We start from the raw sequence: 14,181 nt of genomic DNA on the forward strand, positions 1-14,181 counted from the left end.
GCCCAAGGTCACATAGTAAGTGGCAGAGCAGAGTCAAACCCAGCCTTGTCTGACTGAAAGCCCTCATTCTTAACCAACATGCTATAGGGTTCAGGCCTTTGAAGAGAAATCATGCAAAGTGAGGTATCCCCTTGGAGTCCTGTCTCCTGGAGACCTGTCCTAAAGTATCGCAAATAGAAGCGTGAGGTTGGTGAAATTGTAATGGGGTTGGAGGCAAAGATGTTGGGCTATATCAGAATTCAGCCACAAGAGGGCAGCATAGCCACAAATTTATGGAGCTTTTGGGAAAGGGGGTATGAAGTCCACCTCACCCTTTTCCCCCTCACCAGAGAGATTCTTTTTAACTCAGGCTCCTGCCTAGCAGTGCCCGCATCACCTGAAAATCTCCTGGGAGACCAAGCCTACTTCACACTCCACTCTGTGATTTCTCAATAATTCTGTACCTCAGGAACTTACTCCCAGAATTCACAAATGAAGAGGGACTTACAGGGAGGAAGAGACACAAGGCAAAGAGCCACCCAGTACTGCCAAAATGGTGTTTGTGGCATAACAAGGCATCTGGCATTCTCAAGGAAGGAAACCCCATACGTTCTCCAAAATGAATTCCCCCTCTTAGGGGGAAGGGTGAGGGTGACAGCAGCCAAACTCCAGGGGCCAGATCTCAGATTTCTTTCACTGCTGTGAGGAGGAGAAAATGGGAAGAGGAAGTGGGCTGTGAGTGTTGGGCTGGTGTCATGGATGTGTCTCTGTGTACTACCTGTACCTGTGAGTCTCAGAGAGTGACAGGTTCTCTCCCGAGGAATTCCTTGCTCAGAAATGCCACAGCTGTAATCTAGTATCTGCTTCTCTGTCCCTGAACTGAGATTCCCAGACTCTGATCTGTTTCCCCTCCCAAATCTCCCAGCACTCCAGAGCAAGTGTGCCTCTTACAAAGTGGCCCAAGGGAACATGAGGTGAGGGCCTAGGAGGCCTGAGCACTATCCTTGTCTGGATATTTGGAGATGGAAAGGAGGAGGGAGGGAGGCCCCACGAAGGGAACAGAGCAGCTGGGGGTGTAGGAGGGGAAGGGGGCTCAGGAGAGGCAGCTGGCAGGCGGGAAGCTGATCTGGGGGGTCTCAAGTTTCTTGACATCAATTAGAGCAGCCGGCCTGGGCTCATTAGTAGCCCGGGGTGCAGGGCTCATCAATAATGAATTCACCCCACACACTGCTCCCCCCAGCTGCCTGCAAGGTCACCCGGCCTGTCCACCCAGCTGCCTCCCCTTGGTAAGCTAAGCAACCCCTCTTCTGAGACCCTATCTCAGGGTCCCCGGGGGCATTGTGGGAGGGTGGACAAAGGACTGAGGGCAAAGGGGTCCCTGTCACTGATCAACCATGCCTGACGCTGACACTTATTTTGCCTTAGAGTCCACCCAATGGGGAGAAAGAATGGGAAAAGGAAAGGAGGGCTGTGTGTGTGGGTGGACATAGCAGGGTATGGGGCTTTGTGATACTGGATTTCTAGGGATAGGTGGAATCTGAAGCAAGAGGAGCTCCTCTGGTGAGCCCAGAGACCCCACATCCCATCCCAAAGCCAGACATGGGCAGCAAGGCCATAGTCCCCTGGGATCTCTGGGTCAGAACAAGACCATGACACTGGCACCCCACCATCCTCTTGCCCTTGAGCCTAAGCCAGCCTGACAGGTGCAAAAACAGATTTTTCCTTTATACCAAATAAATGGGGTAAGGATGAGATATCCCAGAAACAGAAATGTGACCTTTCTGTGCCTTAATTAGCCATCTAGTCCCATCTTCCAGAACCCAGGAATGCCAGTCCCCAGTCCCCTTCCTCTTTCTAGACTGTTCCTAGACTCCAGTCCTGCCATCCTTCCACCAGCCTCTTCCTCCCTGCTTCTACCCACCCCAGATCTCACGTGTTCTAGTTCCCAGACACAACCCCTTCCCCTCTGGCTGCTTGGCATGCTGGGAAACTTGACTTCTGCCCTACCTCTTGGGGCGGTACCGACAGGTCCCGGGCTGGAGGAGTGGCATCTTCCCCAGACGCCTCGCAGGCGGACTCCCAGACTCCAGCCTCACGCTGGGGTCCCAGATGCCCTTCAGCGAAGTCCTCCTGTGGCCCCCAGCACACATCCAAGTGTCCTGTACTCTCCTTCCCCCTGACATTCTCCACAGCCCATATATTCTGTCCTGCCCTCTATACTTCCCTCCACCTCACCAGACAGTCATCTCAATCCAGCAGTCCTCTGAAATCCAAGCTCACTTTTGATGGAATACCCAGGGTTTAGGCCATGGGTGGCTGCACCCTACCCCCATCCAGGTCATCTCTTCAAGGTTATTCCTCAGTTCTCATCTTCTGTCATCTTCCTAATGATCTCAGTTGCAAGCTTCTATTTTCACCTCCTCGGGCCCATTGATTGCAGACTCTTCACTGAGCCTTTTCCTAAGGACCCAGGCATTCAGATTCCAGCACCAGAAATCAACCTAGGAGCCATCTTCAGCCCCTCATTTCATCTCTGAGACCTAGCCCTCAGGCATCCTGCTCCAAAGCCAGAGAAACAAACTAGGATTGCCACCCCCCCCCAACTCCCAGCTCCGTAGGGGACTCAGGTGTCCCACCCAACCCAGGCCCCATCCTTCCCCCAGAGTACTAAGGCATTCCGTCACCACATATCAGCCTAGGACCAGACTTCCCACCCTCAGACTCAGCCCATCGGGACCCAGGCATCTTAGTTTCCAGCTTCCTTCATCACCTCACACCGTCTTCTAGATGTCTTGTTTCCCCCAGCCCTGACTGCAGTGACACAGTAAATCCCAGGAGACCCAGGGGCAGCAAGTAGAGGGGCGGGAGGAAATGGGAGGGGTCCAGAAGCCGCCAGGACGCCCCCTCCTGGAGCCTTCAGTGCCCGGGTCCGCCCCTCCTCCCGTCTTCACCTGCTGCGGGCCCCGCCCCCGCTCCGCCTGGGCCTGCCTCTGCTCCTCCCCCGACTCCTCCCCCAGCACCCCCAGCCCAGCCAGAACGGCCCCCGGGACAGAGCGACGCGGAACCTCGGGCACCTGGGCCCCCAGCATGATCCTCGGTGAGTGGGCGCTGCGGCTCCAGGCTCCAGGCTCCTGGGTCCCTCTCAGTGGGTCACCCCCCAACCTCCCGGCACCGCGGTGACTGCGGCCGCCCGTCAGCGACTTGTTCCCCCTCCCCCTTCATCTGACTGCACATCTGGGGTCCCTGAGTCCCCTCTTCCCCAAGCTGCAGCTTCTCCCAGTAATCTAGTGAGTGGTAAAGGGGGAAGCAGAGATGAGTGAGACCCCTGCCCCATAATGAGACATTGCATATTCATGAGGTTCATGAATATTTTATGAAGTCTACGAGAGAGACTCGGGGAGAGGGCTGGTCCCGGCCTGGTGGAGTTGGGGGAGAGGATCTGACCCGTCCTTCCCCCACCCTCAGCTTAAACACTCCGACATCCGTCTGGGCCTAAGATAAGAGGGAGAGGAGAAAGTAGGGGGGCAGGGGAGATAGTGGGTGTAGCTTCGAGATGTGTGTGGTGGGAGGTGGGAACCTGAGGACTCGAGATAAGGGGGCTGGGGAGAAGAGGGGTGGGAAACTGTCCATCCCAGGGCCCCTGCGGCTCAGATCCTGCCTCTGCAGCCATCCTGCCCCAACACGCTGGGACCTGCCCTCTACCTCCCTGCTGTGGCAGCCTGGGCCCTTCCTCCCTGTCTTCTCCCCTGCCGCCGTCCCCCCACCACCACCCCGCCTTGGTCTGGGGGCGCTGGAGGAAGGAAGGACGATATGGAGAGTAAGGCTGGGGGAAGGGAACTCGTGCTGGGCTCTGACAGCCCGTCAGCCACAGCCACCCCATCCTCATGACCTACATCGGGAAGGGAGCCCTGGGGGTGGGGGAGGAGACGGCCTAGCTGTGCCTGGACTCCTCATCGGCCCGGCTTCAGGCCTGTGCCCTCCGACCTGACTCCACAATAGTCCACAGGCTTGCTCTGACCTCTGCCCTCCACCCTGGCTAGGCCGGTTCCTGGACCCTGTTTATGGTAGGAGCCCCCCTATTAGGCCCAGACACCTGTGGTCTCCCCGCCCTCTACTGGGGACACCTGGCTCCTAGCTGGTGCCCCAGGGCTTGACTGGCTCCTGCCCTCATCCCTCTGCTGAGTCCCTCTGCTATTCGTGGTCCTCTTTCCCTATTCAGGAAACCCTTGTGCTGTAGTGGTTAAAAATTCAGCTGCTAACAAAAAGATCAGCAGCTCAAATCTACCAGACGCCCCTTGGAAACTCTATGGGGCAGTTCTACTATGTCCTATAGGGTCGCTATGAGTCAGAATCAACTTGATGGCAATGGGTTTGGTTTGTTCAGTTTTCCCTATTAAGCTCCTTTTCTTTTCTTCTTTCATTGAGCCTCCCCGCCACACACACACACACACACACACACACACACACACACACACACACACACACACACACACACACACACACACACACACACACTGACTTCACACTAGCAGTCTCTCTCCCCTTCTGCTTTCCCTCTTCCATCTCTTTCTCCTCCTCTCCTTGCTCTCATCACTTTAGTCTCACCCCCTTCCACCTGGCACTCAATTATGCCTATTAAATGAATGAATGAATGAATGAGTGAGTGAGTGAAGGGAGGGAGGGAGGAAGGGAGGAACAGAGGGAGGAGGGCCAGCTGCCTTCACCTTCCCAAGAATATCTCTAGCAGGGGAAGGTACCCCTACCCTAGAGTAACCCCCACCAGCACACCTTGGACTCAGGCCCCCAGAGCACAGACTCCACATTCCTCCAACCTGTGTGATCCCTGCATCCTGGCTCCACCCTGGACATGAGACCCCACCCTGGGCACAGAGCCCCAGAGGAAGTGTTGTGCTTGCCCAGAAAAGATCTGTATGAGCTGCACGTCCCCTAGTCAATAGGTGGTAATAGAAGACATCGGGAACCTGCTCAAGCCAACTGCAGGCCCCGGCCGCAAACTGAATGCCTGGATCCAAATTCTCTGAAATTGGGCCCCTACCACAAATTGGACCCCCACCACATCTCCCTGGAGTACATTGTAATTAACTCTCCCCTTGTGCCAAGCTCACAGAGGACCAGGGAGCCAGATGGGGATCCCACACCTTAGCCCTCTTTGAGGAAGGAAAGAAGAGAGGGAGGAAGCTGCCAGCCAGGGTTCAGGCCCTACTCTCTGGGCCTGTCCTAAGGTTTTCAGGTTCTGAATGCTGTAGACTACTGAGTCCATGTGCATGGTGGCCCTAGAGGGGCCCTAAGGTGGTCCCTGCCCAGACCTGGACTCTGGGCCCCAGGTTTAAGGTGGGGGCTCTCTGCTCAGGTTTCCCATTCTGAGCCTTTCAATACCTTCCTCTGCAAATGAGTCCCTGGTGTGGTGAGGGTGGGGGCCATTGGAGGAGACCTTTGCCAGTCAGGTTGGGAAAGATTTCCCAGAGGCCTCCTTGTTCTTCCCTTCCTGTTTGCTCGTCTCCTCCCTTTCAGCCCCACCCCCGCCCACATCTACCCTGGGGTTATTAGGGATGATGTTTTGAGTTCATAATCATCCCCTTGTTGCTTTCATCTTTGACTTCAAAGCTTCCCCAGCCCTCAGCCTGCCTCCTGCCAATAAGGGGGAAATGGAGGCAGAAGAGGACAGGTATATGGGACTCAAGTTAAGCAAACCAAGACCCAGGGCTTTGTGGCTCTTTCCCTCTTCCCCCATTTTAGGCATTTCTAGGGAGGGAGGGGAGATCAAAAGTACCTAAGGGGAAAAGAGATAAATTAAAGAGGAGATTCCAGCTCAGACTTCATCCCAGTTTCTTCCTTGGCCCTAGATTCTAATCCCCGTTTAAACCCCGTGCTGACCTTGTGCTTTTTACCACCTCAGGCCCTAACACTACTGGCAACCTTAACCCCAATACCTCTCTGATCTTAATCTCATCTTGACCCAGCCTCCAAAAACACTAACTCACAGCCTTACCCTAACACCTTTCCTGGCTCCTGTTCCTGCCCAGACACGGGCACTCCCAGAGCCAGCTCACACCAGACACTCCCATTCTCTACCACCAGGGCTTGAGGGCTTTATCATCAGACACTCCCTCACCCTAGATACTCAAGGGGCTGGGGCTCCAAACCCGGCCAGAATTTCTAGGGAAGAGAGAATTGAAAAAAACAGACCTCAGTGGGATGGAGGGAGCCAGAAGTAACTTGGCTGTGACTTAATGCTGGAGGGTAAACTTGAGTAGGGTCAAAGTGTCTAGGGCTAAGTAGGGTGTGAAATGGACAGATGGACATCCATCCAAGGGGCTGCGAGTTCACCCCCTCTAAAGCGCACTGGATCTGTCTTTGATCAAGCATTTGGTAATTCCCCTACAGAGCTGGGTGGGGCTCTATCTGCTGGTGGTAATTACTCTAATGAGCTTCCCTCTGGAGTGCCCTACCCCAGCCTGGCCCCAGCTCCTCCCTGCCCTGCCTGACATGTGGCGCAGTCTCGCACACGCATGTGTGTGCACGTGTGTGCGCGTGCACAGACACACATACCAACTTGCTCTCCACCCCCTCATCCAAACCTGCCTGAAGCCCTAACCTAGCCAGATGTCAGAAGCTCTGAATTTCCTACCTCATTTCCTGCTTTCTCAGCCCTTCCCATATCCCTGCAGTTTGCCCCTCCTTTCTTCAGTCTACCCAGAAAAGTGCAGTCCCTGAAAGCCCTGTCTCTGGAGCAAACATACAGGTTCAGATCCCTCAGTTGCTGTGTGACCTTGGTCAAGTTACTGCCCCTCTCTGGGCCAGGTATCATCATCTATAAGATGAGGATTCATTTACTCAGCAAACATTTACTGAGCTCTGTAAAGTGCCTGGCATATAGTAAAAAGTGACAACTATTTTTATTCTCAAATCTGCTTCCGAAAATTCACAGCCTTGAAAACACTATGGAGCAGTTCTGCTCTGCGCACATGGGGTCGCCATGAGTAGGAATCTACTCAAGGGCAACTAACAACAACAATAAGCCTATAAGCTGCCATCTGCCTCACTCCCCGCCTCAAATCTCAGCATGGACCCAGGAATCCGGAAGGAGACAAGTGAATCTCTAGTTGCCCACCCTGCTTCCTTCCCTGCTTCACCCTCATTTCACCTCTCTCTCCCACTTCCCCTCCTCCCCTCCCTCAGACTAGAGCTCACATCAGTGGAAAAGACAGGTTGCTGGCCATAAAAGAACTGAGTGTCTGCTACCTGTCTGCCTCCCTCCCTCCTCTGGAGGAAAAATGAGGACTCCAACCCCAGGAAGTGCGTGGAACTGGCTCTTCCCCTTCCCCTCCTTGAACAAGATTGGGAAGTCTGTGTTCCAACCTCTGCTTTAAAGTTAGATCAGAGCCCTTTGGGGTGATGTAGGTGAGAAAGAATTTGCTATAGAGTGAGACAGATCTTGATTGAAATCCCAGCTCTGATACTTACTTGCAAGCTGTGTGATACCAGCCAAGTTTTTTAACTTCTCTGAACATCAGTTTTCTCATCTGTCATATGGGAAAAACCATATTAGTTTACCTCATAGAATCATAGCTACCTCGTAGATTGAGCTATCTCACAGATTAAAACTAATAATACTTGGAATTTGTTACCTGGCACATAGTGGCTCCTCAATCAAATTTTTTCTCTTGCTTTTTCCTGATTTCATCTCTCTTCTTTGAGATGGGTGTTTGAGGAGTGGGCACCTAGAGAATCTAGAGCCAGGGAAAGGGTAAAGGAGCTGAGATGCAGTCTCTGGTGCCCTAGGGCAGAGCAAGCGCCAGCCCCAAACCAGCTGCTGGGGGTGGGTGCTGGGACTCTGGGAGTGCTCAGGTTTCTCTCACCATTCCTGATGCCACTTGGGGATCGTTAAGGCTGCCCTGGCCTCATGTGCCAGGTATCGAGGGTGGGGAGGAGCTGGTGCAGAGGGGAGAAGCCATGAGGGGCAGGCCAGGAAGGGGAGGTGGTCAAACTGCCTTGTCAGTCTGTCTGTCTGATTTTCTCACTCTCACTATTCTGTCTTTTGGGCTTCCTACCCTAGTCTCTGGCTGTGTCCACCTTCTGACATTGTCTCTCTGATTGTTTTCATATCACATTTCACTGTCTTCCATTGTTCTCTATCCTCTCTCAGTGTCTTTGCCCCTTTTCTCAGTCACCCACCTATTCCTGTCTCTGTCAGTCTCTCCCATTCTGTCTCACTCACTTACCTTTCTCTCTCCTTCTCTCCCTTTCTCCCTCTCCCCTTCCCCACCCCATCCCAACCCTAAAAGTGGCAAAAGAGGATGGAATGGACAAGGCGTCCAGACCCCCAGCTGCCCAAGGGCCAAAGCCAAGCATCCTACTCTTCTCCTCCAGCCTTTAGGTGTCTGGAGCCCAAGTCCCCGATAGTCTTGACCCATCTCTGCCTCAGGCACGCTGGCCACCCAGTCCTGGCATTGGGTGGAAGAGACAGACCCCTCCAGACCTTCCTGGACCAGCTCCCTGCCCCCAGCTGTGCCTGAGCCCTTCCCAGCCCCTCCCTCTCGCCTCTGATTTCCCCTAATCCCTGCTCCCCCGCCCTCCCCTCTGCCCCACTTTTCCAGGACTCTGATTGGCCGATCCTACTGACTGGGCTGGGGCGGGGGCTGGTACAGGAGGGGGCAGGGGGTAGAACCAAGGGAAGGGGACGCTGTCAGGCCCAGGCCCCTGGGGGGCCAGGGCCAGGCTACTGCCTGGGGGCAGCAGGCACCAGATACTGAAGGTATGAAAAGGGAAGTCTCTGTGGGGGGAGCAGGAAAGGATCCCGGGGACCCTCTGCCCCAGTAAGGTCAGAGGAGGACAGGCCAGGCTTGCAGCCTCCTGCATTTGCCTTTGCTCCGGGGAACCCCTGTGGCTGGCACGGCTTGCTGGAGCGGTGAAGAGCAGCCAGCAGGGTCGCAGAAGGGAGCTGAGCTAGTGGAAGCCCAGAGGGGTCCTGAGGACCTTTGAGCTGTCCCTTTGGAGCCTGGTAGGCTTTCTCCCATGACTCTGCGGGGGAGGAGAAGAAGGCTTGAGGAGAGGGTAGTTGAGTGGCTGGCCCAGGCTTTCATTTCCTCTTGGGGTCAGACCCAGGCATTCCCCGCCCAGCGACCAGGACGTCGTTCCTCCTGCAGGGCTGGAACTGGACACTCCCCATAAGCCGAAGGGACAGGGACTGGGGGAAGACTGAAGAAGTTGGAAGAAGGGGCTCTAAGGATGGCCCCAGGCAGTCTGCCTCCCAGAGCAAATGCCCACACCCCCTACCTGCCCCCAGAAATGTCAACAGTTAATTAAGAATTATGATTGGGCCCAAATCATAACTCTCTGGGGAGCCTGAAGATTCAGCAACCCCCCTCAAAATCTAGGCGTCAGTACTCTCTGGGCAGTGGGATGAATCATCCACTTGACTCTTTTGAGATCCGCTGGGGGAAAGCAAAACTCAAAGAAGGGAATGGTCAGGGGCTTTGGGCACCAGAGTCCCACTGGTTCAGCAGGTAGCCTGCAGAGAAAGTCTGTGCTCTTCCTGGGTCTGTCATGCCTTGGGGGAGGGAGGCTGGAGAAGGGGAACTGAAAACCACCCAGAAGGGAGGATGGGTCTTCACCCTCCCCCAGGCCTACGAGGCATCTTGCTCCACTGCTCTAGAGCCAGCCAGCAGGGGAAGTGTGTGTGCGTGCACTGGGGGTCACACTGCTGAGTGTGGGGGCCCTGGCTGGGGCTAGGGACAGACAGACTTGGGTGGGGCCCCGAGCTTTCATCTTCCTGCCCCACATAATGCTTTCTCTGCCTTACAGGCAGCCTGAGCCGGGCAGGGCCCCTCCCTCTGCTACGGCAGCCCCCCATCATGCAGCCCCCGCTGGACCTCAAGCAGATCCTGCCCTTCCCACTGGAGCCAGCCCCCACCCTCGGCCTCTTCAGCAACTACAGCACTGTGAGTAGCAGCCTGCCTGTCTGTCCCCACCCTCCTGTGACCCAGACCTCTTCTCTTCCTCAGACCTGCTGCTGTCTGCACCTCTTCTCCTCTCGTATCTAATCCCTTGTCTCTTCTTATGACTCCGTCTCCCCTCAGACCTTGACTTCCAATCAATCACAAGTATTGCTGCCTATCCGGTATACTATTAACAACAATAACAATAACAGCTAATAATTGCTGGGGGCCAGAAAGGACGCTAAGTGTTCTGTGTATATTATCTCATTTAATTCTCCAACGAATCACCCTATCATCTAGAGAAGTAATAAGACCTAGATTTGGTGATAGTGAGGTGGGGAAGTGGGGAGGAATGTTAGGACTGAATCCACAAAGAGAATGAGCAGAGGAATAAGCCATGCCTGTTTGTAAGTTCTAGCTCTCTGTAACCCACAGTTGGGTGGCAGGGTCAGTGAGGTAGGGCTTAAAGGGCTGCAAAGTTGTCTAGATTTAATACAAGATGAAATAGGGAACCATTGTCCATTCTTCAGCAGGAGAGGGGCTTGGTGAGAACAGTGATTGAGGAAGGTGAGTAGGGCAACTACATGGAAGGGAGCAGAGGCTGGAGGAGGGTGCCCAGTTAGGAGGCTAGCCCAGCAATGCATGCCCGCAGGGCAGCCTTGAGGGCCAGACTGGGCTGGCAGCAGTGGCAGTGTGAGTGGAAAGGAAGGCAGAATGTGAGAGAAATTTCTAAGGAAATACTGATAGGCCATGGTGACCAACTGGAGTTTAGAGGTGAGAGAGAAAAGAAGGAATGAGTAAAAGATGACTCCAGGGTTCAGGCCTCTGTGACTGGGATGAAAAAGCCACCACTGACAGAGTCAGGGGATCAGAGGAGGAAGCCAGCCTTGGGTGAGGGTGCTGAGCTCACTTTAGGACATGGTGAGTTGGTGGACCGGTAGGACATTGAGCCAAAAATATCTAACTGACAGTCAGAAAGTGGTGTCTGGAGCTAAAGGAGTGTAGCAAGTCAGCTTTATTCAACTCAAATAATCTACCATCAAACCCATATTCAGCCAGAAACATGTATGAAGCATTGACTATATGCTAAACACTGTAGTAGATGTTTCCATACACAATCTCATTTAATCTTCACGATAACCCAGCAAAGTAGACATTATTATTTCTGTTTGACAAATGGAAAGATGGAAACTAAGGCTTAGAAGCATTTAGTAATTTACCTAAGTTGATACAGTATGTGCCTAAGCTAAGATTTGAACTCACATAGAATTTGTCTCCAAAGAGAGTTTTCTTTATACCACAGCTGCTTCCCCAAAACTCCTCCCAAAGAACCCAAACCAACGTTTGCATTGCACTTTGAAGTTTACAAAGTATTTCTTCTATCTTAATTTTTATAGCAACCCTGTGGGGTAGCTGTTTTTATTATCCTCATTTTACAGGTGAAGGACCCTGGGTGGTGCAAACAATCCGCTCTTGGCTACTAACCTAAAGGTTGGCGGTTCGAATCACCCACCCAGAAGCACCTTGGAAGAAAAGCCTGGAGATCTACTTCCAAAAAGCCACAGCCTTGAAAATCCTATGAAGCCGTTCTACTCTACACACACGGGGTCATCATGAGTCAGAATCCATTTTGGTTTACCATGTGCCAGGCACTGCCCTTGGGGAGCTCATGGGTTAGTAGGAAAGATCACAAGTTAACAGTTACTCTGTAGTATGAGAAGAGCTGTCTCAGAGGCACTTAGTGTGCATGGGAGTCCAAGGGAGTGTCAAGAAATACTTGCTGGAGGTGGTGGTGCCCAAGGGACCAACCAGAGTTAAGCAGGAAAAAAAGAAAGCAGAAGAAAAGGGGATTTAATCTGAAGCAGGTGACATATGAGTTAGGCTTCAAAGAATTATTAGTAGGATTTTAATAAGTGGTCTTAGAGAAGTAGAACATTCCAGACCGAGGCAAATAGCATGACCAAGGGCTAGAAAAGAGCATTTGGGAAAGTGCAATTGATTGAGTGTGACTGGAGCATAAGATGCAGGGAACACTTTCCCCCCACCTACATACCTGATTTACACTTACCCTCAGCAACTCCATCATTGTTCCCATTTAATAGATGAGCAAACACAAGCCCAGAGAGGTTAAGTGACTTGTTCAAGGTCACAAAGCTACTTAGCTGATTCACATGGATAATCCAGGGTTTCTAACTCCATCCAAGGTCCATGGCTCCACTGCCTCTAGGGTGACAAGCTATTTAAAGCCGTGAGCGTGAATAAGTTTGGAAAGCGCAGTACTTTGTCATCTGACTGGGAGGGTTTGAATTGACATTCCAAACATACTAGCTGTGTGACCTTAGGCAAGTTACTTAACCACTCTCAACCTCAATTTTATCAGCTGTAAAATGAAATAGTAATAGTACCAACTGACAAGGTTGTTGTGAGAATCATATTACATAATCGTAATGCCTCTGCATTTCCAATTCCCATCCAGTGGACTCCGACTCATGGTGACCTCATGTATGTAAGAGTAGAACTGTGCTCCATAGGGTTTTCATGGCTGTGACCTTTCAGAAACAGATCGCTGGGCCTTTCTTCCAAGGTGCTTCTGAGAGGACTCAAATCTCCAACCTTTTGTTTAGCAGCTGAGCACATTAACTCATAATGCCTAGCACAAAGTAAATGTTCAATCATTATTAGCTGCTATTATTATTACATTATTATTGGTATTATTTTTATTTAAGGGAAGAGCAGAGAGAGAAAAGTAGGATGGTCAAGGCCTCAGCCTTGAGGAATAAGCAGAATTAGGCAGTGAGAACAGGAGGAGTTTCCAGCAAAGGAAATGGAAGAGTCACTGGAGGGGGCAGGGAGGGAACTGGGTTCCTATAGAGTTGGAGAAGCCAAGGGAGAGAGTGTGGCAGCCTGCATCAATAGTGTCAAATTCTGCAGGGGAATGAGGATTGCAGAAAAGCTGCAGACAGACCTTTGGCAGTATGGTGCAGCAGTTAAGTACATGGCTTTGGAGTCAGGCTGCTCAGGTTTAAATTCAAATCCCAGTTCAGCCATTTACTAGCTTATGACCTTGGGCAAATTATTTAACCTCTCTAAACCTCAGTTTCCTCATCTATAAAATGAAGATAATAATAGTACTTACTTCAGATCACGGCTGTGAAGATTAAATTAGATAATCCATGAAAAGAGCTCAGTATTGTGGCTGGCACATTCCAGGGGCTCAATCAGCATTAGGTGGTGGTGGTATTATTACTCATGGTAGAGTTTCTCCCGCCTCGTGGACTGATAAACTTTCCCATCTCAACTACATGGGCAGTTCCTGCTTCTTAGACCCTACCCTGCATTACTCTCTCCCCTCATCCCCCTCTTCCCTCTCACTCCACTGCTTCATTCTGCCCTTACATGTCCCTCACTGTCTCCCAAAGCCAGCCTCTCTCTAGGCCCAGTCCCTGCGTCACTTATCTCTCTGCCTTAGGTGGAGTGGGAGGGGACGAGACCCAGAGGAGAGAGTGGAAACCCCAGGACCTGTCCAGAGAGGATGTGGAGGTGTCTGGGGAGTGGGCTGCACTGCCTTCCTGCCACTCATCCCTCAGTGCTGCCCCCACTCAGCCGCCAGAGGGCAGCAGGTGCACGAAGCGTAGGCTTTTGGAAAACTTGGTTCTCCGGCAGGTGGCGGGCGAGGGGAAAAGGTGGGAAAAGGTTAGGGAAGATGTCCCCAGCCTCAGGTCACTTCTATTTTGCACGCCCCCGGCTCGTTCAAAGGAGTTGCTGACAGAGCAGTGCCGGACACATGAGTACTGGATTCGGTTACCCATTTCTAGTGGGGAAAGTGACCGGTAAAACAACACAGGGGTCTTGTGCGGGGATGCTGGAGAAGGGTCGTTTGGGGACTCGGAAGAGAGGCTGTCAGCTGAAGCGTGAGAGTCAGGGCGGCAGAGATGAAAGAAAGAGGAAAAGTTAGAGCTAGAGAAACAGGGCTGTCCAGGAGATTGGTAGGGACACGGGACGCAGGAAGGGACCCCAGTGGAGGCAGCCGAGGTCATCTGGTCAATGCCTCCGCCGCCGGTGGAGCAGCCCTTCGCCAGGACAAAGTCTTTCCTGGAAGGAGTGTCTGGACATGGACACCCCCTCCTCTCCTTTTTCGCCCTAGCCTCCCTTCTTCCCTCTCGGTCTTGGGCTCCCTGTCCCCGCCCCCGTGCTCGGCCCGCCCTCGGCCCCGCCTCCAGGGCGGGCTCCGGCCCCAGCCGGC

The 14,181-nt window shown here is 52.8% G+C and overlaps 1 protein-coding gene across 3 annotated transcripts in view; it reads left to right on the forward strand.

The window, feature by feature from the left end:
• Window positions 1–3,011: 3,011 nt before the first annotated feature.
• The window catches only part of ZNF385A (zinc finger protein 385A), a 21,016-nt gene continuing 9,846 nt past the window's right edge, over window positions 3,012–14,181 (forward strand). For 2 of the 3 annotated variants that reach the window (XM_004373935.2, XM_004373933.2), the window contains exons 1-2: window positions 3,012–3,076; window positions 9,805–9,941. In XM_004373935.2, coding sequence (XP_004373992.1) covers window positions 3,067–3,076; window positions 9,805–9,941 — 147 coding nt within the window. In that variant the 5' untranslated portion in view covers window positions 3,012–3,066. Of the gene's footprint in view, window positions 3,077–9,421; window positions 9,523–9,804; window positions 9,942–14,181 lie in introns of those variants that run through there. The other variant, XM_004373934.1, reaches the window with a different exon arrangement.

Source organism: Trichechus manatus, unplaced genomic scaffold (assembly GCF_000243295.1).
Source record: "Trichechus manatus latirostris isolate Lorelei unplaced genomic scaffold, TriManLat1.0 scaffold00027, whole genome shotgun sequence".
NCBI classification, from domain to species: Eukaryota; Metazoa; Chordata; class Mammalia; order Sirenia; family Trichechidae; genus Trichechus; species Trichechus manatus.